This window comes from Macaca fascicularis, chromosome 1 (assembly GCF_037993035.2).
Source record: "Macaca fascicularis isolate 582-1 chromosome 1, T2T-MFA8v1.1".
Classification (NCBI taxonomy): Eukaryota; Metazoa; Chordata; class Mammalia; order Primates; family Cercopithecidae; genus Macaca; species Macaca fascicularis.
This window is the reverse complement of record NC_088375.1, coordinates 50,685,433-50,708,319: the sequence shown is the minus strand read 5'-3', so window position 1 is coordinate 50,708,319 and position 22,887 is coordinate 50,685,433. Positions and strand designations below refer to the sequence as shown.

Genomic DNA, 22,887 nt, shown 5'->3' with positions numbered 1-22,887 from the left:
AATTTTTAAAGTCAAATTTGTCTTTATAAAGAATGAATTCATACCCTTCGGGAGTATTTGTTTTTGCAACTAACTTCCATCCTTTTATTAAGTAATCAAACATAGCCCATTTGAATGTTGGAAAAGAACTGTCAGAAATAGAAGTTCTTATTTTGTACTTTGGTAACATGAATTTTACACTTAGTTGAACATGAAGAATCAAAAAAGGTTTGGATTGTTGTAGCAATTGTTTAGAATTTTAGATGTACCATTTGACCTTTGACTTTAAGATGAATTTCAGTGTCCTCAGTAAATAAAGGCTTACCCCCAACCTTAAATAGTGACGCACAAAGGCTATTATTACCATCACTGTGTGGCTTAGATAACTCTGTCAGCAGCAATCGCCCATTTTCAAAGCCATGGTGAAACATCTCTGTGCTAATTTCTTTTGTTTTGTTTCCTAATTTATTTTTTTTTTAAGGTGGTGGGAAATAATCTTTGTCTTCTTTAAAGACAAAGGAGTAAACCTTCAACATTGGATTTTTTCTTTTGATTATGGGTGTAAACCCCAGTATCCCCATAATTTATATTGGGTCTCGACCAACTGCCTAATTATAAGAGGATATATTTAGGCTCTTATTTCACCTACACAAAAAGTTGTCTAACAGGTAGTTGGAAACATCTGAGGCACCACTTTGATTCTTTTTTTGGATAGTCATGTTTTTCCTTCTCCGTTTCCCCAGCATGTCTGCCATCCTCATGCACTGCTTCCACGTGCCTGGGAGCCTTTATGAGCGTCCCTAAACCTAAAAGAAACCAGAGGCGGGGCTTGGATGAACCCTCGAGATAAGCAAGGGAGCCGCCTATCCCCTCTGAAGGATGTTTACATGTGGGCGGCACTCGCCAGAATCCGAGCTCCAGGCCGCCCTGAAAGGACACGCTCGGCAGAGTGGAGGTGACCGGCGGCGGCGCGGGCAGCCCGAAGGGGCGGGATGGGGCGGGGCAAGGCGGGGTCCGGGCCGGAGGAGGCGGGTTCCTAGCATCCGCGGTGTCCGGCCGGCCGTAGAGCTTGCTGCGGTTCAGGAGTCTGACCATGCTCTGGCACCGCCCGGCGCTGGCGGGGACGCGGCTGGTTCGGAGCAGGAGCGGCTTGGCAGGCTGGCTTGACAGGGCGGCGGGAGCTGCGGGAGCTGCAAGAGCTGCGGCCGCTGCGGCCTCTGGGTACGGGGTTGGCGGGCGGGAGCGCCCCTGCGTGGTGCGCTGGCCTTGCGGGAGTCTGGAGGGAGCGGTGGGCGGACGCGCCCCTTTGCCCCGGCCCCTGGTGGGTTAGGCGGGCTAGAGCGTGGGCTCTGAGTCATAACACGCGGAGGCGCTCGAGGGATGGGCAGAGAAGGGTGCCTCCGCGGCTGTGCTGACTTCAGGAGCCTGTGACTCTCGTGTTGAAAATGTTTGACTCATGTTCGCTTAGACCATCCTCTGTGAATTATTAGGTAAAAATACAAGACGCCGCGATCAGTTGGAATTTCACTTAAAGAGTGAATGATTCTTAGTCCAAGTGTGTCCCAAATACTGCACTGGACATAGGAAAAACGGAACAGTTTTCTGGTGTTTGTCTACAATTCTAGTTTAACCGGGCGTCCTGCATTCTTGTTTACTAAACTTAGCCACCCTACTGCAGGAAGTGAAGGCAAGGATTCCTGCTGAATGGCCAGAGCTTTTAGGATAGAGGCTGTGACTGCCTTACAGTAGTTTAGAATATCCGCGGCTTCGGGACCCGCAGTGGAAGGGACCTGCGGCTGTGCCGCCCACGCCTGCGCGGCCAGTCCCTGGCTGTGCTGCCGACTCGCACCTCCGCGCCTGCCACTGCGCACTTGGCCGGAGAGTCTGTCTCCCTATCTGCTTAATCTGGGAACTTATATCAGTTTTGCAAGATTCCAGGAACCTCAAGTTTAACTTTCCAGATCAAGCTGGACACCCCTCCTGAAGGCCCTAATCACAGGCTGTTAAATATTTGACAGCTCGTTGAGGCCCTGCAGTGTTTTTTCTGCGTATCCCTGGGGTCAATATAGCACCTTGCCTACTTAGCACACAGTAGGCACTCCATAAATATGGCGTGACTAGGTGCTTCATCCGTGTTGAAACGAAATGTTTATTGTGCACTTACTTCCTCCGTGCATGTTTCTATTCATAGTTCGTGACAGATTTTACCGAGGTCAACCAGAAATTGAAGGGGAAGGGTGCCTTCCAGAAACACTTTTATTTGGTAGGGTAGGGGGGTAATATTTCAGAATGCACCTCCTACCTCCTCTCACTATCCAAGAAAACATTTTCTTGTGTTCAGTTGGAGTTCCTTCAGTAGTAGTGAAGTAAATGGTTTGGGTATGACAGTTTTAAGTGCTGGACCTGAGATGAAAGGACTTGCTTTCTTAGTTGATAAACCAAATACAGCTTGCTGATTGATTCCACCAATGCTCTTCCTTAGGGCTAGGCCAGCGCTGCCTAACCTTTCTGGTTTAGGCTTCAGGAACTCAACTTCCTTTTATCTTAAAGCTTCACCCTCCTCTCAGGTTGGCTGCAGTCTTCCTAGCTCGCTGCCCCTAACTCCTTCCTGAGTTAAGCGCGCAGGACTTTTTGTTTTAAAGGGTTCCTTGCTAATCTATTGGGAAGCAAGGAATAATAGATTGTAAACATTGGGTAGGTTATAATGTTATAATGTTTAGTTCCTGTCTCTTACTCTTCTTTGTTGTTACTGAACAAACTGATGTTTGCTGTAGCTTCCTCACTCTAGGTGTGCCGATATCATAATAGTTCCTCCTTACTGGGGTGGACATGTTTCAAGACCCTCAGTGGATGCCTAAAACCTCGGATAGTACTGAACCCTATACATGCTATTTTTCCTATACATACATGCCTATGATAAAGCTTAATTTATAAATTAGGCAGAGTAAGAGATTAACAACAATAATAAAAGACCAACCACTTTAATAACAAAATGCTCATTTCAAGGAATCCCTTGCTGAATCTTCTTATAGGCCCAGTGCTGTTTGGCGTAACACACTGCTGTCAGTTGGAACACTTTTTCTGTTCTTGCCTCCACAAATTTAATATCTTTTTCTGGCTTGACTAAGCACTTATACCCTGTGGCTGTAACTTGCAGTTTGAGATGTGACATCAAAACTATTTACTTCTTTACAATTGCACTGATAGAAGATCTGTTCTTACCATAGACCTTAGTAACTTCAGCATGCGATTTTTTTTTTTTTTCTTATTAAGTGGAGAACTTTCACCCTTTCACTTGAAGAAAGCACTTTAGGGCTTCTCTCTTTGACATACCTGAATTGCCAGCATCACTACTATAGTGGTTTGGGGCCATTATTATTATTATTATTAAAGATGGAGTTTCACTCTTGTTGGAACCATTAAGTAAAGTAAGTGTTACTTGGACACAAGCATCACCACACTGTGACAGTCGATCTGGTCACCAAGACAGCTGTTGACTAAAGGGTGGGGAGAGGGTCTAGGTGCTGGACAAAGGGAGGATTCATACCCTGGGTAGGAGGAAGCTAGATGGCTCAAGATTTCATCATGCTACTTAGAACTTAAAACTTACTAACTATTTTCTTCTGAAATTTTCCATGTAATGTTTTTGGACCATAGCTGACCTTGGATAACTGAAACCGTGGATAAGGGGAGACTACTGTGTAGGGCAGATGTTCATTATCCAAGGATAAGATGTAATGGAAAAAGCTATTTAAAGTGGATTCACTTAAAATAAGACTAATATTTCAGGCCAGGCGCGGTGGCTTACACCTGTAATCCCAGCACTTTGGGAGGCCAAGGTAGGTGGATCATCTGAGGTCAGGAGTTCGAGACCAGCCTGGTCAACATGGTGAAACCCCATCTCTACTAAAAATACAAAAAATTAGCCAGGTGTGGTGGTACACGCCTGTAGTCCCAGCGACTCAGGAGTCTGAGGCAGGGGAATCGCTTGAACCCGGGAAGTGGAGGTTGCAGTGAGCCAAGATCACGCCACTGCACTCCAGGCTGGGTGACAGAGTGAGACTCCATCTCAAAAAAAAGACTAATATTTCATGCTATCCAGTTTAAAAAATTTTGCTTGGGACTTTTGCAAAAATTAAAACATAAAAAGTAGCTTTTATATTTAAGAACACTTAAATTTTAAATGCACCCCCCATGAATACACTATTGATTTGAAAGCAGAATATTTGAGTTTTATAACATAATCATAAGGATAACAGTTTTTTAAATATCTGAAGTTTCAAAAATTCTCTTATTCTTTAGATATTCGAGCAACTCTCTTGTGAAATATCTATTATATCTCATAATCCTGTTGTAAGATTTGTAATTTTACTCTGCAGTTAGTTTGCATCATGGTGTTTGATATTGTTCCAACAGTGCAATAGGGCCTGGTTGACCAAGAAAGATGAGTGCATGGGGAAGGAAAGGTTCCAGGGATAAAAAGATTTGAGGATGATAAACTGGTTGAGTTTTTTTTGTTTTTTAGTGATAATTTTCCTGACAATGAATGCTTCCTTTTACAAGCTCCCAACAGCTAGGTTTTGGATAATAAATACCGAGAGGTCGCCGGGCGCGGTGGCTCAAGCCTGTAATCCCAGCACTTTGGGAGGCCGAGACGGGCGGATCACGAGGTCAGGAGTTCGAGACCATCCTGGCTAACACGGTGAAACCCCGTCTCTACTAAAAAATACAAAAAACTAGCCGGGCGAGGTGGCGGGCCCCTGTAGTCCCGGCTACTCGGGAGGCTGAGGCAGGAGAATGGCGTAAAAACCCGGGAGGCGGAGCTTGCAGTGAGCCGAGATCCCACCACTGCACTCCAGCCTGGGCGACACAGCGAGACTCCGTCTCAAAAAAAAAAAAAATACCGAGAGGTCCTGTATTCAGGAAATTCTAGTAGTAATGTCAAACATTATTGAGCATTTACTATGTGGAAGGCACTTACCTGCTTTCTGCATATGAATTCATTTAATCTTCACAAAATCCTTTGAGAGGTGCCAGTGATTATTGTTTCCACTTTGCACACTAGGAAATTTGGAGCTACGGCCCATTGCGGTTGAGATACCGTAGCTTCCTCAAAAATCTTTGAAGGTTCCCTGCTTCACAGTGTGTTCCTAGAGTTTTGGCATGTTTTACTCAGAAAGTAGAAACTATATTTTTAAACCAATGGTCAGGTCACACGGCGTAGGATGGAATATTTGAAATTTGCCAGTTATAAATAAGAGTGTGTCAAACTTTAAACACAGTAAATATGATTTTATCAAATAATTAAGGATGTTGGGAAGCTAGTTACATAAGCACACAGACCTTTTTGGTTTTGGTGAAACAAACACTTTGTAAATTGACATTTTATACTGATAATAAGTAAAAAATTTTTTCTAGTTTGTAAGTTTGGCTATGTTTGTAAGTTTTTTTTCAAATAGAACTCGTGGTAAATTATCTTTAATGCTTAATAAACTACATTGTTCTTTTAAATTCCTTTTAGAATGGAGAGCAACTCATCATCATCTTTGGAGAATTTAGCAACGGCGCCTCTGAACCAGATCCAAGTGAGTGATGTGGGAGATGATTGAAGAACTTTCTTCTGTAGAGAAAGAATTGTCCCCTACATATTTAATATGCTTATTCAGTATCCAAACTTGAGATAGTTCAGCAAATGAATTAAGAGGTTCATATTTATTTAAAAGTCTGCTATGAAAATCATCCTTGTGACTAAGAAGTCCTAGATCATTTTGGTAATTAAAATGTATGAGATTTATTTTTAATGAAGTCTTCACTCCGTCTAAGTTGGATAATGAGGTTGGCTGCTCCTTTTCATCATACCCACTTGAGATCCAGTGTTGATACCAGTCAAGCTGCCCTTAGCTAGGGATCCTATTTGATTTTGGCCTGGGCAGCAGTTTAACAGTTTTCTTTGTTAGTACAGAACCTACTATGCAGTAGTTACTCCATAAACCATCCTCTCAGGGATAGGACTTCTTTTCCTTTTTCTTTTACTGAGAAGCTTCGTTAATTCTGCCTTAGAAAATCTCCCTTACATGTATGTTTTTCTTCGCTTGCAACCTACAAGATACATCGATTTTTTCTGTCTTGCTTACCACTCACTACTACCACAAACAAAAAAAAAATTTCTGCCTTTAGTTGATTTGGCTAAACTCCTAGCTATTGGCTATAACTGTGAGGGAATTGCTTTTTTGTTTTGTTTTGAGGCAGAGTCTCGCTCTGTTGCCCAAGCTGGAGTGCAGTGGCGCGATCTCAGCTCATTGCAACCTCTGCCTCCTGGGTTCAAGCAATTTTCCTGCCTCAGCCTCCCTAGTAGCTGGGATTACAGGCACCCACCACCACACCCAACTTATTTTTGTGTTTTAGTAGAGATGGGGTTTCACCATGTTGGCCATACTGGTCTTGAACTCTGACTTCAAGCAGTCTGCCTGCCTCAGCCTCCCAAAGTGCTGGGATTACAAGCATGAGCCACCATGCCTGGCCCGAATTGCCTGTTTTAAAGTAAAATTACAACATCATGGAATATACAGTAAGGGTGAGCTTGAGAAAAAGTCAGAAGAGGGTTCTAGAAACCCTAACACTGTCGTCTTTAGTTTCAGCTCACTTTGGAAACTCTTCAACCATGTCTAATATATGTCAGAGCCCTGGAAGCTCATCTCTCCCTACACGATGGTGTCAGCATGTCTGTAACCTGAGGCAACATGGTGGAGGGAAGAGCACTGGCTTTGGTGTTGTAACAAGGTTGAGTCAAATCCCAGTATTGCAAACCACTCAGCCTTGGTTTTGTCCTCCGTAAGATGGATTCATTAATACATCTCTGGTATGGCAGGCCCTCCCTAGGATAGACTTTTATACTGAATATTATTAGTAAACACAAGGGAAGCATAAAAATAGACCAACTTGCAGACAGCTGCACTAAAACTCAGGGCCTTTCTGACACCCAAGGGTGGGTATAACTTCTGAAGCATGGGTGTTATACTTTCTGGTTTTTGGCCTTCATCTTGAAGGTGCTGCTTATGATCCTCCACAGGCCAGGCACAGTGGCTCATGTCTGTAATCCCAGCACTTTGGAAGGCCAAGGCGGGTAGATTACTTGAGCCTAGGAGTTCAACACCAGCTTGGGCAACAAGGCGAAACCCTGTCTCTACAAGAAATATCCAGGTGTCATGACATGTGTCTGTAGTCCCAAACACTTGGCAGGCTGAGGTGGGAGAATCGCCTGAGCTCAGGAGGTTAAGGCTGCAGTGAGCTGAGATCGTGCCATTGTACTCCAGCCTGGATGACAGAGTGAGACTCTGTCTCAAAAAACAAACAAACAAAAAAACCTAGACAAATGTCTGGGTGCTAAATCTATCCATTCAAAATCTTTTGAAGGACCCAGGCATTCCTATGTTTAGAAACAAAAAACAAAAACAAAAACTTCATAGGCTGTGCAGATGCATAGCAGAGTCTCATAGCCATTGTGGTAAAGGCCTGGAGGGTAGTTTTCAAACCAGGCTGATATCGTAATTATATGGAGAAGTTTTTGAAAAAATACAGTTTTCAACTTCTACCTCAAACTCATTGAATCAGCATTTCTGGAAGTAGCTTTTCCTGAATTAAGAGTATGAGAATACCTTATCAATAGAGTAATGACAGCTTTTGTACTATAAAGGTATATAGGAAGGGATAGGAGTAGAGGGGTAAGCCTTACATTTTAAGAAGAAATCATATACCATTCCTTACCATTGAAAGTTATAGAATAGAAGGTAAGGAGTTAACTCCTGAATACCTACTGAATATTTGAAAAGAAGTATGTTTTGGGGCCGGGCGTGATGGCTCACACCTGTAATCCCAAGACTTTGGAAGGCTGAGGCAGGTGGATCACCTGAGGTCAGCAGTTTGAGACCAGCCTGGCCAACATGGTGAAACCCTGTCTCTACTGAAAATACAAAAATTAACTGGCCATGGTGGCAGGTGCCTATAATCCTAGCTACTCGGGAGGCTGAGGCTTGAGAATCACTTGAACCCAGGAGGCGCAGGTTGCAGTGAGCCTAGATCTCGCCACTGAACTCCAGCCTGAGGGACACAGTGAGACTTTGTCTCAAAAAAAAAAAAAAAAAAACAAAAAAAAAAACAGAAAAAGAAGTACAATGTTTTGGGTTTTTTTTGTTTGTTTTGTTTGTTTGTTTTTTTGAGACAGAGTCCACTTACTGTGTTCCTCAGGCTGGAGAATCACTGGAACCACCTCCCTGGTTCCAGTGATTCTCCTGCCTCAGCCTCCTGAGTAGCTGGGTTAACAAGCATGTGCCACCATGCCCAGCAACTTTTGTGTTTTTGGTAGATATGGGGTTTCACCATTTTGGCCAGGTTGGTCTCGAACTCCTGACATCAAGTGATCTGTCCACCTCAACCTCCCCCAGTGCTGGGATTACAGGTATGAGCCACTGCATCCAGCTGAAAAAGGAGTATAATGGAGATTAAATATCTGGACTGTAGAGCCAGATTTGCCTGGGTCTAATCCCAGCTCTTCCACCTATTAGCTGAGAACCATGAACAAATTGTTGGTCTTTATCTGTACCTCACTTTCCTCATCTGTGTAGTGGGGACAATAATAGGACCTACCTCAGGATTGTAGTGAGGTTTAAATAACCCAGTGAAGATAAAAGTGTTGAGAATAGTACTTGGCACGCAGAAATGGTTGCTGTATATGAATTGGCTATGATTATTATTTATTGTTATTGCTCTATGCCAGGCACTTTTTATTACATCTTTTTTCCTAATAACATTGCTTTGAAATGAAAAATATCCTCAATCTGCAGATGAGAAAAAATAGATGATGCTTAGCTTGAGCCCGGAATCATGAGACCAAAATCCATACCCTTTCCATTATATCCTAATTTCTTTCCAATTGGTAATGTCTAGAATTAAAGTGATTTTTTGTGGTTTTATTTCAGGAAACAATTTCTGATAATTGTGTGGTGATTTTCTCAAAAACATCCTGTTCTTACTGTACAATGGCAAAAAAGCTTTTCCATGACATGAATGTTAACTATAAAGTGGTGGAATTGGACCTGCTTGAATATGGAAACCAGTTCCAAGATGCTCTTTACAAAATGACTGGTGAAAGAACTGTGAGTATATCCTCTGTGGTGCTGTTCCTCTTTAATAGGTTGTAAACCGGATCACCCAGAGCCTAGACCCTTGTGTTTGGAAAATGAGCCAGACATACTCTGAGGATAGAAAAAGCAGCTGCAGATCTAGGAACTAGATTCTTAGAATAGGAAACAGCAGAGTTGATTTATTTTTATTCTGTGTGTGTGTTTTGATTGAGGTTGATGAGTAGCGTTATTATGAGTGCTTGTCTATGGATCTTTGAGTTCCTCTTGGAGCTCTTTGCAAGATAAAAGTATTCTTCCTCCCTTTACCTGGGCAATACAGGGGTTGGTGTTCAATTACTTTTCTAATAGGAATGCTTGAGTGCTCCATGTTTTTAGATTCTTGAAATTTGGATTTTTCCATAATATGCATAATCAGAAAAATGTGCAGTGTTGCCACTTTCAAGTTTATTGAAAGAAGTTTATAGTGCACTCTTTCCCTTCAGTAAACAAATGTAAGAAAATAACTAAATATTATTAGTTTATCTGCTTTAGTTTATCTTTTACGTACCATGGTGATTAGGAAGAAGGGTTTTAGAATCAGATTGTTTTGGATTTGAATCGCAGTCTGGCTTTTACCATCATTGTGATTTTGCACAAGTTCCTGTGCCTCATTTTCCTCCAAAATAGGGCTAAAAATAATACCTACCTCAAAGGGTAAAGATTTTAAGATTTAATTTGTGAAAGAGCTTTGTGGTGCCAGGCTCATAAAAGTACCCAGAGTTCAAATGTCTATTATTATATGAAATATTAGTTCTGATACTAGAGTGAAGCCTAATTCTTCTTTTGTTTGTCCAACAGGTTCCAAGAATATTTGTCAATGGTACTTTTATTGGAGGTGCAACTGACACTTATAGGCTTCACAAAGAAGGAAAATTGCTCCCACTAGTTCATCAGTGTTATTTAAAAAAAAGTAAGAGGAAAGAATTTCAGTGATGTTTATCCTAATAAGTTTGCTAGTACAGTGTCAGTTAAAGTGGTAATGCCCAATAATGTCTTTTAAATGTTTGAGGATGTTTTAAATACATGCATTGTCTTCATGAAGATGTAAAAATAATGAACAATAAATTGCAGTGGAAACCTCTTCTTCCCACCTGCCAATTCTTGAGAAAAAGGGATGATATTTAAAAAATGAAAGGTTGGAGTTGTATCAAGATAAGGAAAGAATGTATTTTCTTAGGAATTTATGTATGAATTTTATAACCAAGAGCTAGAAGGTAAGCATTTAGAATTCTTTATTTCCTATTCAGGAGTTAACTCTTTATCTACAATAGTTTTTAAGTGGTAAGACTGATGTGTGATTTCTCTTTAAAATTTAAGGCTTTTGCTGATACACTTGTGAACTCGGCAGGAATATCTTGTACGATATTGTGAAAAGCCTTCACACTTTGTACTTGTAGAGTAATAGAAGTATATTAAATTTTTAGCATGGAATGAAATTTATCTTAGAGAAACTAAATTACTCGTTTAATGACTTAATAGTTCCAGGGAACAAAACTATACCTATGGGCAGAAATTAAAAGGAGATGATTTCAGCATTGTACGAGGATGAACTTTTGAAACAGTATAGAAATGTACTTCAGTTGGCATGGGATGATAGGCTTACGCCTGTGATTCTAGCACTTAGGGAGGCCGAGGTGCAAGGATCATCTGCGCTCAGGAGTTCGAGATCAGCCTGGTCTACATAGTAAGAACCCCATATTTACAAAAAATAAACAAAAATTAGCTTGTTGTGATGGCACATGCCTGGAGTCCTAGCTACTCAGGAGGCTGAGGCAGGAGGATCTCTTGAGCCCAGGAGTTTGAGGTCATATATATTTTTATATATGTATTATATATAATTACATATATAATATATATATAAATTTTGAGGTTTTATGTATATACCCACACACACACACACACACACACACACACACACACACACACACATATATATTTTTTGGAAAGCCCCAAGTGACTCTGTGAGATCAACTCATAATTTATGAGATCTCCACCTCATAAACATTTCATATATATATATACACACACACACACACACTTTTTATATTAAATGTACTTGAATTAGATTGTGAGGTGGAGAGTTCTGCTTTCCAGAATTTATGTGTGTTTTATTTATTTATTTTTTTTGAGATGGAGTCTTGCTCTGTTGCCCAGGCTACAGTGCAATGGTGCAATCTCGGCTCACTGCAGACTCCGCCTCCTGGGTTCAAGCGATTCTCCTGCCTCAGCATCCCAAGTAGCTGGGATTACAGGTGCCCGCCACTGCGCCCAGCTGATTTTTGCATTTTTTAGTAGAGACGGAGTTTCACCATCTTGGCCAGGCTGGTCTCAAACTCCTGACCTCATGATCCACCTGCCTCGGCTTCCCAAAGTGCTGGGATTACAGGGGTGAGCCACTGCACCTGGCCTTATATGTATTTTAATACATATATATATATATAAATTCTGGAAAGCAGAACTCTCCACCTCACAATTTAACTCAATTTCCAAGAGCCTTTGAACACTTAATGTGTTCAATACTGGGAATACTATTCAAACTGATTTCAATTCAGCTAAACTTAGCAAGCAAGATTTATCCTATAGGAAGTCTTATTTTACAATAATTGAAGACATTCAGTACTTCATTAGTGAAATCATCTTTCCAGCTTCCTATCAACAAGAATTTTTTTTTTTTTTTTTTTTTTTTTTTGAGACGGAGTCTCACGCTGTTGCCCAGGCTGGAGTGCAGTGGCGCGATCTTGGCTCACTGCAAGCTCCGCCTCCCGGGTTCCCGCCATTCTCCTGCCTCAGCCTCCTGAGTAGCTGGGACTACAGGCGCCCGCCACCGTGCCCGGCTAATTTTTTTTTGTATTTTTAGTAGAGACGGGGTTTCACTGTGGTCTCGATCTCCTGACCTTGTGATCCGCCCGCCTCGGCCTCCCAAAGTGCTGGGATTACAGGCTTGAGCCACCGCGCCCGGCCAACAAGAATTTTTAAAGTACCTACTATACAAAGCATTTTCCTAGTTGATCTCACAGAGTCAGTTGGGCCAGATTATCAGATGCTGAGAAGAAAAAATCCTCCATCAGAGGTAGAAGAAAAATGGATTTCAAAAGTGCTTCTGGTTTCTGTCAGGATGGACCAGAGAATCTGGAACAGTCCTGAAGAATACAGCTGATGGCTTCCTTGGCCTTTTGCCATCAGTGATGCTTCTTACCTGGATTTAAACTGCCATTAGGAGACCTCGTGATCAAGAATTTAGACAAGAATTTCATTCCCTTGTGATAATTTAGGTTATAGCACTAGAATGGAACAAAAAGTGGAATGTCTTTAGTTCTTTATTTCGCATTATGTCATAAGAAAGTTCTTGCTATGTTGTAAAATCTTTGTTAGATTCAGGCTTTTGGGGATTCTGAAAAAAATCTTGACGAGAGTTGAGGAAGTCTATTACCTGAGAAAGGTAAAATTGTGTTATAATTGTTCATCATATTAGATATTAAGGGTAGAGGCAAGTTACTTCAAGGTATAGAAACACCAGTGCTTGACTGTGAAAAACATCTTTACCTTTTTTTTTTTCTTTTTTTTTTTAATTGAAACAGTTTCTTTCTGTTGCCCAGACTGGAGTGCAGTGGCACGATCTCAGCTCACTGCAGCCTCCACTTCCTGGGTACAAGCGATTCTCATGCCTCAGCCTCCTGAGTAGCTGGGACTATAGGTGAGCACCACCACACTTGGCTGACTTTTTTTATTTTTAGTACAGCCAGGATTTCGCCATGTAGGCCAGGCTGGTCTCAAACTCCTGAGCTCAGGCAGTCCGTCTGCCTTGGCCTCCCAAAGTGCTAGGATTACAGGCATGAGCCACTGCGCCTGGCCTGTGAAGAAACATCTTTTATCAACTCTTCCTAGACTGGTAGGACATAGGGTGAGAGGCGAGTGGTGGGTGGTTCTTGACTATGTTCAGATCTTGAAAGAATTCAGTATTAGGGAGAGAAGCCTTATCATCAAAAGCCTCAAAAACTCTACTGAAGGTAATATGATATCTGATTCTCAGTATGGCTTTATTTAAAATGGAAGAAATAAACACCACTAATACCTGCCTCTTAGTCTTCTGAACTTAAACTCATTGACTAATAAAAGATTTTTACTTTGGAGGGTTTAGCACTGCATCAAAAAGGAAGCAGATTTCCCCTATTTGTTAAACGCTAAGGGATGAAATAAAATACAAGAAATCTGACCTCTTTTTGCCATATGGCACATTAACTATCTTTGGAAAAAAACCCAAAACAATAACAAAAAGCTTGCCACTCTAAAACGTTTAAAATATTGGACACAATAATACATTTTTAAAAATGCAAGGCTTAGCAGGTTTTAAAAAGTATAGGGACTCTCCAAGAGGAAAACAAAACGAGGAGCAGAATCCAAGGATGTAGGGAAGCACCGAAGCCAGCAGCTCCCTTACTGACACTGCCAATCGTGGAACGCCAACAACTTTAGTTTTAACTGTATGCAACAGGCTGGTTACAAAGCTAGGGGTTAAGGGAGCAGGATTTAGATGGGAGACCACAGCATAACACCACTAAACCTTCAGTTAAAAAAAAAATTCGTAACATACTTTCAGAGCATAGCTGATGATTTGTCAAGACAGACAAGCGTTCACATCACTAAAGGTGTAACCATTAGGTAGGTGACTTAACCTCTCAGAACTTCAAGTTTCTTATAAAATGTAGGTAATAGTACTTTCCTTTAGGGTTTATTTTTTGAGGAATGGAGATAATATATGTCAATCATTCAGAGTGGTTTTTAATAGACAATACATAATGGCTATTATTAATCACAATGGCTCAGGTATGTGTGTGTTTTCTTGTGGACCCATCAGGGTTTTCCAAGATTCCTACCTGTACCCAGCCAAGAATTTAGGGAGCAGGGGAAGCCTCTGGGATTTCATGTTGTCTTGGATATTGATTTCCGTTTCTTCTGCTTTTCCATACCTTACAGCTGGATAAAAGTAAGAGAATGGTGACTAACTTCTAACTTTTTTCCTCAGTCCTCATTTTTACATTTTTTATTTACATTTTTTTTTGAGACAAGGTCTACCTCTGTAGCCCAGGATGGAGTGAAGTGACTCTATCATGGTTCACTGCAGTCTCAAACTCCTGGGCTGAAGTGGTCCTCCTACCGTAGCCTTCTGAATAGCTAGGGTTACAGGCACATGCCACCATGCTCAACTAATTCTTTTTAGTTTTTTGTAAATATGGGGGACTTGCTGTGTTGCCCAGCAAGATCCCCATATTTACAACTTTATTTACAGTTTGGAACTCCTGGGCTCAAGCAGTCCTCCTGCTTTCGCCTCCTAAAGTGCTATGATTACAGGTGTAAGCCACAATGCCCGGCCCTTTAAGATCTGAAATACGAGCTGTTTACTGGACTTCATTAATATAAAAAACTAGGCCATTTTTCACTTTATCACTAATCAATTTACATTTTAATTGCCAAAATATCTAATTGAAAAGCTGTTGAAGAAAAAAGGGATCTTCTGTACCTGGATTTTACTGTTTACTAATTAAAAATTACCATTTGAACAACATCTTTTAAAGTCAGGTTTTCTTGATAAGTTTAATATTGTTAAAATTTATTAAATCTGGTATCTATAAATATAATTTGTGATCCTTATACAACTGTTGACTTCATCTTTTATAAGTAGATTTCTGTAAAATCAACCAAATTTTTTGAATTTTGGTGAGTATATTCTGACGTAACTTGCTTTTAGTTACCTACAGTTTAGATCTTAGAACTTTTCAGAAAATTTTTATGGGAATTGAGAGAAAAAATTCTGCAAATTGGCATTGAAACAGTGTTTTTATTTGCATAGTTGACTTCTTGTGTTTGGATGATAACTTTTGCCAAAGGCAATTTTGAGTAGATTTTTTCACAAAAGAATCCTATTTTAAAACTTTAAAGAATTTGTTTTCATTAAATCTAATCATTTTGTTATAAATGAATTCCATGGGTCAAGAATCTTTAACTTCATATACTTTAATACTTACATAAAATTAGATACATTAAAAGGTCAATGTTAATGATCAAAACTTAAATTTTACCTTGTTCAAATACAAAAGATTACTAAAGGCTTTAGGTTTTATAAGGCATATTATAACCTTAAAATTCATATCTTAAAAGAAACAGAAAGACACTTATTTAATGTGCATAGAGTTTATTTGGTATATCTATCAATTTCTACAATAACTGACCAGCAACAGTTCACACAGTGTCCACCTGCACTCCATGTCTAAAAGGATTTATTTAGTAGGGTATTTTGCAAGGCTAGAAAGGAGAGAAAAGATTTCACAGTATTGGTGAAAACTGTTTTATCATGAAACAAATGTAATACATTAATATATTCATTCATTCCCTATTAGAAAACAGCAAAATTACATTGTTAGGTGTATTATTTACAGTGAAAACTTGGAAGACTTGACAAAGCATCAGTTAGTTTATCAACAGACCTAGGAAGCTCCCTGTGCCCTCCCTTCAGGGTCCTTTCCTTGAAAATGAAATAAACTTAAATTTTACATATACTGTTAAGCACCAGCTTGACAATTTAAAGTATTCTTTCAGTTTTATAAAATACTCCTGCTTTGAAAGGCAAAGTGAATGTAAAAATGTGAATGTAATTAAACAAGTCACTGGCCTGGAAACTTTTTATTGCAATAGTCTTTATGTTTTACTACTATATTCAGTTCTTGGAATGAATTTGCTTCTAGGTTTGAAACAAAATATTTGCCTTTTGTCTTGAAAAATTCCCTTAAAAATTAATTATTTTTGGAACTGTACAACTGCATTTTCATTCAGTGTTAAATATGCAACTTGGTCCTAGGATGTTATGTTATAAAGTCCAACTTGTTGGATAACTTGTTATACAAAACAATAAAAAACCTTAAACTATCAAAAAATATTACTGATGTTAACAGTCATGTATATAACACATCAATGTACCTAGATTTTCCAGTTTTTGGATGTTTAAATTACTAATGTACAACCAGGTTTTAAAACTTAATACTTAAATTTCCATTCACTATGTAAAATTAAAAGCTCTAAAAGACCCTTTGAGTTCTGTACTTCAGAAACATTAGAACACTATTAAGGCATTAAACAGATCCCAAGGAAAGTAACTAGTATGCCTGAATTACAGAGCAAGTCATATTTTAAGGCAGTCAAAAGGTTCATTTTTTCACTTTAAGGCTCTTGAATACTTAAGTTTATTCTATGTAGACATTATTCTGTGTAATTTAAATATTCATCAAATGGTCAGTTATAGAAATCAAAGCCTTTATATAAAGCAAATAGACAGTTTAGAACTAGATTGTAATACCCAACTCCCCACTGGTTTTTATAAAAGATGATTCTTATATCCCATCCCTTTGGAAAATTTCATTATCAGAAGCTGGCAATAAAAGGAAAAACATACAACTGAAATACATTACAAAAGTTATGCCTAGTCACGCCATACCAAATATAGAGAGTCCACATTCAGAGTAACAGTGCAACAAAAACACTTTGAGTACCATTCATTAACTGTATATTTTAAATCTAATTTGGCTATGTATGGATTCTATATAGTTTACGTTACAAATAAAGCCAAGTTTCAATGTTTGTTGATACAACATTCCATCAATTATATCTGGTAATGATATTTAAAATACCAAGGTTTTAATTTCATTCACTGTCTTTATCCACATATCCATATCCACATCCGAGTGAAACCAGCAGACATATAGCTAATTTACTATTTCCTTTGTTCAAGCATAGATTCTGATGTCTAACAGGGCATAAATTTAAAAAATTTAAAATGAAAAGGTGGCCAGGTGCCATGGCTCACGCCTGTAATCCCAGCACTTTGGGAGGCTGAGGCGGACAGATCACGAGGTCACGAGATTGAGACCAGCCTGACCAACATGGTGAAACCCTGTCTCTACTAAACTACAAAAACTAGCTGGGCATGGTGGTGCGCGCCTGTAATCCCAACTACCTGAGGGGCTGAGGCGGAATTGCTTGAACCCAAGAAGTGGAGGTTGCAGTGAGTTGAGATCGCACCGCTGCACTCCAGCCTGGTGACGGAGTGAGACTCTGTCTCAAAAAAGAAAAGTTAAATATCATTTATGTTCATAAAATTAATGTGGTGCATGGCAGGGCTAAATAAAATAGACGCAAAGGGAAAAATCTTTTTAGGATGAGAAAATTAGCTTTTGTGTATTTTTGTTGTATATATAAATTCATTCTGACTGAAAATAATCATCTTTATTTCCACAATAGAATTTTCTAAGATGTTCTCCACTAGTTTGTTTGTTTCTACTACTTTCCAATATAACTTGGTATTTTCAGGGTTTAAGGAATTGTGCCATTTATTATAATTTTATTCAAACAGTATGCTCAACTGCATTATTAGTTTTATACATGAAAAATACTACCTTAGAATTAAATTTTAACTTCATAATTTTCAAAAAAGCAAATAAAAATGTGTGAATTAAAAAAAAGCCAAATGTGAGTAAGTTATTTACAAGACTTTTTATGCTACAAGCAATGTATCTCTATATATGCTCACTGAAATACTTAATAAACCAAAGATTTTGACAATGGTCTTTATAATTATGGAAATAAAAGCATTGAGACACCTGCTGTTTTCTGAAAGAGTAATCAGTTAATTATTTTTCAAAGAGTGCTTATATAGTAAGCACTTATCTTTTCAACATAGCTAGATAACATAATTACAAAGGCTGAATAACTGATCTTAAAGGCCACAGAATTTCTGCAAACATCTAATATAAAAGATATACAATATAATTTGATTTGGGGAGAGACTGTATCAATCTACTGATTTTTCCAAGAAGCCTGCCTATTACTAAGTTGAAAAAGAAAATATGATCTTATACTTGTATGAAACAAAAAGCAATCTGCAAAAGGCTCATCCCAAACTATATGTGGGTGACTTTCCTGTCATTCATTTTATTATCCAGATAGAGAACGACTAGAAAAAGAGGACAGAAATGTAAGAAAGGAATTTTAAAAGAAAAAAGAGGCAGAAAAGTCATCTACCAACAAATAAGAGATGAGGAAACAGACATCAAGGAAACACTAAATAAAATCCAAACAGTAAATACAACGAATTTCATCGATTAACCTGTCATTTTTTTTTCAAATTCTTTCTTGTACATGTTTACATTGATGCTGTATGACATTTCTCCAGAGGGGATAATGCCTTAACACCCCAAAACTAGTATATAAGACTAGAATTTTTCATTTTTGATTACCTACTGTAATAGCATCAGTTACAAAGAAATTTGTTATTTGTGGCTACAATAGGTCAAGTTAAAGTCAGTCCAACAAAACATTACAATGATTTAGCCTTTAGTTATTGTTCAGGTGTAGCTTTACTGTGCTTTTAAAGGTGTTTCTCACTTAACTGTGAGATGTTCAAATTTATTCAAAAATTCTACCTTATCTTTCCAAAACAATTTCACATTGTTTCTGCAAAATCTGAAAAATAATAAAAAAAAATCCCTGATGAAAATAATACTTTACTATTTGTAGATTTACTGGTTATTGTGAAAGATTAAGAGAATGTTTGTTGGCTGGGTGCAGTGGCTCATGCCTCTAATCCCAGCACTTTGGGAGGCCAAGGCAGGAAGATCCCTTGAGCCCAGGAGTTCGACACCAGCCTGGGCAACATAGTGAGACTTGTCTCTCTATGAATTTAAAAAAAATTCTTGTCTCTCTAAGAATTAAAAAAAAAAAAAAAAAAAGGCTGGCATGGTAGTGCAGTGCATGCCTGTGTTCCTGGCTACTTGGGAGGATCACTTGAGCTTGGGAGGTCAAGGGTGCAGTGAGCCGTGATCATGCCATTCCAGCCTGGGTGACAGAGGGATAGCCTGTCTCAAAAAAAAAAAAAAAAAAAAAAGTTTGTTAACACCATTTTCTCACTTAAGAGTATAAGCTTGTTTTACTAGGTCTATCCAAGAAGATCTTGGAGTTGGAATATATTTTTTCTCCCTCTTCAGTAGAGAGCAGTGACTTTTTGGGTAATACTTTAGCTATGAAAATTTTTCTTCTAAATTTTTCCACTCTGAACAGGAATGTTTTAAAACACTGTTAGGCCTGTTGAGTAGCCTATTTTTCTAAAACATTTTATCTTTCAAAATACATACCCTATTAACAAGAATGTTTTTAACTAAAAAAAAAAAAAAAAAAGAATTCTAACTTGTATTGCAAGCCCTTTTCCCAGTTTCAATTTTTATATAAATATTAAATCACTGATTCTTCTATGATCCAAGCACAGATATGTTACTTTTTAAGGATAAAAAAATCAAATCACTTAGGTTAAATTGGTTGTCTACAGTCACACAGTAAGTTAGATAAAGCAAAGGAGGTTCCAAAGGGTAACACTAAATTCCATTCACTAGCATGTTGCCTCACTAACACTCTCATAAAATAGGTTACTAATAATATAAGTATTAATAAATGGAATTTCCAAGAACTTTAATAAAGGGTGGGATTATAAGATTAGTTTTTGTTTTACTAATTACAACTATATCCTGGAACTATTTACATATTACCTAGGAAATAAAGTTTGCTTATTCTTGTAGGATTCTTTTTAAAAGCAGTATTTTCCCAAATATTAATTTAACAGTAATCCTAAAAGTAACTCAGGAAATTAAAAAACTTGTTTATCACTTCAGTACATTTTATTCATAATGAGGTAAACTTTTTGTTTTTTCTCTATATATGTGGATATATATAGCAACACAGGTTAGTTGTGCTTGAGGATTCCTATGAATTACAAAATTATACATGTTCCCATTCTGTTTCTCTACTCCTAAAGCAATCATGTATATACATTATTTCCTAATAACCCAATAAGGTAAAAGTCTTAAATAGTTTTATTTTATCCTCTACTCTTCTGAGACCATGTGTTCCCATGTTGTGGGGAAATAAATTCTGGCACATGAATGAAGAGACCAAGATTTCTAGGTCATAGTACTTCAAAATCACACTCTTGTCTTGGACTTCAGCTCTCTAACAAAAATTTAAAAATTAGCTTTTAGGTTTCTAAGGTTTCTTCCAGCTCTAATGTGCCATGATTTGAAAAGTTACCTTCTGTGGTAGCTTCTCCTAATTATCCTTTCTTTCTTAAATGTTACCCTAGTCCATTTAATTAGACCTACCTAAATACTTCAGAAAGGTCATCCAATCTTGTATCCTTGATGGATTTAATATTAACTCATAGATATATCTGTCTAAAAGTATTATGGAAATAGTACACAACTGAAGGTAATGCAGTTTTGTACTATATTCTATTTAACATTTCTATTAGGAATAAAATGATCATGTTACAATTTTAAAGATCTTGGGTTTACTTAAAGAATTCACTAACTATTACATAATTCTATTAGTTTCTTTAAACTTTAAATTCAATCTGAACATAATATTTTAATGTGTCAAAAGTAGCTAATATATTCAGTTCAATGCTTGACAGGGTTAAAGATGTGAACTACATCAGAAGCAATGCATATCTGAAGTAGGGGTGGGGGTGCTACGATGAGCTTTGCTGAACAAAAATATCTCAGGTAAATCACACTTAAAAACTGATACCAGTTGCCTTGAAGGAATGGGTTTGTATCACAACCAGCATTAATATGTCAAATAAATTTGAAAAGGACATTTTCTTATTCCCAGAGCCCAAACTTCACATAAAACAGTAGAAAATATGTACAGAAATCCTCAGACTACTAAAGTCCCCCTTTCCCAAAAAACATAAAACCTCTGACCCCCAAGCACCTAAAAGGCTATAATTTACATTAACTACAGTTTGACTTTTCACATAACAGCAAGAAGGATCTTACAAACCCTCAGTAAATCTTCAATTAATATTTAGAGAACAACAGATATGCAAACAGGTTTTATGTGTAAGCTACCTTAGATGACTGTAATAAAAATATGAGCAAAGATAACGGCATTTCAACAGATTGCTTTAATGTTAAACCTCACAATGAAGGATACCTGCTTAAGAAAATAATGCACTTTAGTGTAATGAAAAGTTTAATATATACAAATAATATTGAAAAAAATTCCTAGTGATTGGCTAGCTGGTAATATGCTACTCAAAAATTGCCTTTCAAACCTGAAGGACCTAGATTGCTTTATTATTTATTTATACTATCAAAGAAGAATATTTTGCCATGAAATGAATAATGGACAAAGAGATAGGCCATTGACCTGTATACAATTTAAAAATATTGACTAAAAAAATAGTTAAAAGTAAAAATTTTTATTTTAAAAGTAAGGAAAAAGCTAAACTGGTTATAGCTGAGATTTTAATTGTTATACTTCGTGAATGAGGGGGAGTTAAGCGCTTGAAACATTTCATGTTATTTTCACTTAAGAGTATGAAAAAAAGTGTGAGACTACATCTGGCTATGTTGTTATAATTCAGAGGAAATCATTATCAAGTCACACCCCTTGTGGCAATAAAATATAACAAAGCAAAAAAAAGCAAACCAAACAGAATTCCTCAGCCAACACAAACTATTCTTAGGGGTTGCCATGATGTTTCTGATTAATGGTAACACGTTCTACAAGTCCAAATAAAACATCAGAAATAAAATATTTTTTTCACTGAATAAGAAAGCTGTTGTGTGATCTTAGTAAAACTCTGACAGGAATTTGTAAAACTCATTCATAATTTAATCAAATGTCTTTTTTTTTTTTTTTACCCCCTTGGTATAAAAGTTTACAGATGAGTTTCATATTCCATCACAGTTACATGGTCTAGTGCATTTCAGAGTATTTGGACATTATCAAAGCTGTCCTTTCCCAATGGAAATGTTTAAGAAAATGTTAAGCACTTCTCAAGTGACATGATGTGGAATTACACTGTTTGCTCTTACCTCTTTTAAGTACACATGTATTATTCAACAAAGCAAAACTATTTTACAGTATCTATTAACAAAAAGTTCTCTATCAGATAGAGGAAACTACAGTATCCTGAAGCTATTTCCCCAAGAGCTAGTTTAGTAGACAGACCTTTGGGCCCATCTTATTTTTCCTTCTTTTTTTTTTTTTTTTTTTTTCAGTAAGGTAACTTTCCATTATACACATACTATACCATCATCATTCATTGGGTGGGGATTAGCTGGGAAGTAGCTGTATATTTTTAGTGAGATCACTGATGGCAATGGATCTCTGGATCGTGCTGCTGCTTACGGTTAAATCATATCTAATGTGAAATTTCGAATTACATCCAGAGCTCCAGTATCAAAGCCACACATATCCAACATGCCTCTATCATCTGGGTCTGCAATGGTAAAACCATTTGATGTCATTCCACAAACAATCAGTTTAGCTGGAATATCCATTTTCTGTAGAAAAAGACCAAAATACATATTAAGAACATGTATGTAAGGAAACACAAAATACATCCAAAATTAAATCACTTTAACATTTCTCTACCAGAGCTTTTTAATTACAAAGTCATTTTTTTTGGGGGGAGGGTCAATCTTTTAAGGCTAGAATATGGGAGTTTTAGAAGAATGGACAATAAAATTGTATTAGAATCTGCCTGAAATTTCTACTTTTCTCATCAATTACTTTACTTGTTCTATCGGCTGCAGCATACATTATTGAGCAGCCTAGGCACTCTGTACTTACGAAACCTGTCAGGGTATTAAGGGTGCCAGATATTTTTATCAACATATCAAAT

At 37.8% G+C, this 22,887-nt stretch overlaps 2 protein-coding genes across 8 annotated transcripts in view; one reads left to right on the top strand and one right to left on the bottom strand.

Annotated features, from left to right (window-relative positions):
• Nucleotides 1-712: 712 nt before the first annotated feature.
• GLRX2 (glutaredoxin 2) lies at nt 713-10,239 on the top strand. Of its 3 annotated transcripts, none has more exons than XM_045394296.1 (4): nt 713-934; nt 5,501-5,564; nt 8,955-9,131; nt 9,957-10,239. In XM_045394296.1, the coding sequence occupies exons 1-4, from the start codon at nt 813-815 to the stop codon at nt 10,089-10,091; spliced, it is 498 nt and encodes a 165-aa protein (XP_045250231.1). In that variant the 5' UTR covers nt 713-812; the 3' UTR covers nt 10,092-10,239. The 3 variants fall into 3 exon arrangements, with proteins under 3 accessions (XP_045250231.1, XP_005540330.1, XP_065395138.1); XM_005540273.3 differs by lacking the exon at nt 713-934 and adding an exon at nt 1,042-1,200; XM_065539066.2 differs by lacking the exon at nt 713-934 and adding an exon at nt 4,542-4,681.
• A 5,578-nt stretch (nt 10,240-15,817) lies between these two features.
• RO60 (Ro60, Y RNA binding protein) overlaps nt 15,818-22,887 on the bottom strand; it is a 30,526-nt gene continuing 23,456 nt past the window's right edge. For all 5 annotated transcript variants that reach the window (XM_005540278.5, XM_045394196.3, XM_074031232.1 and 2 more), the window contains one exon: nt 15,818-22,546. In XM_005540278.5, the coding sequence (XP_005540335.1) occupies nt 22,394-22,546 (153 nt within the window). In that variant the 3' untranslated portion in view covers nt 15,818-22,393. The remainder of the gene's footprint in view (nt 22,547-22,887) is intronic.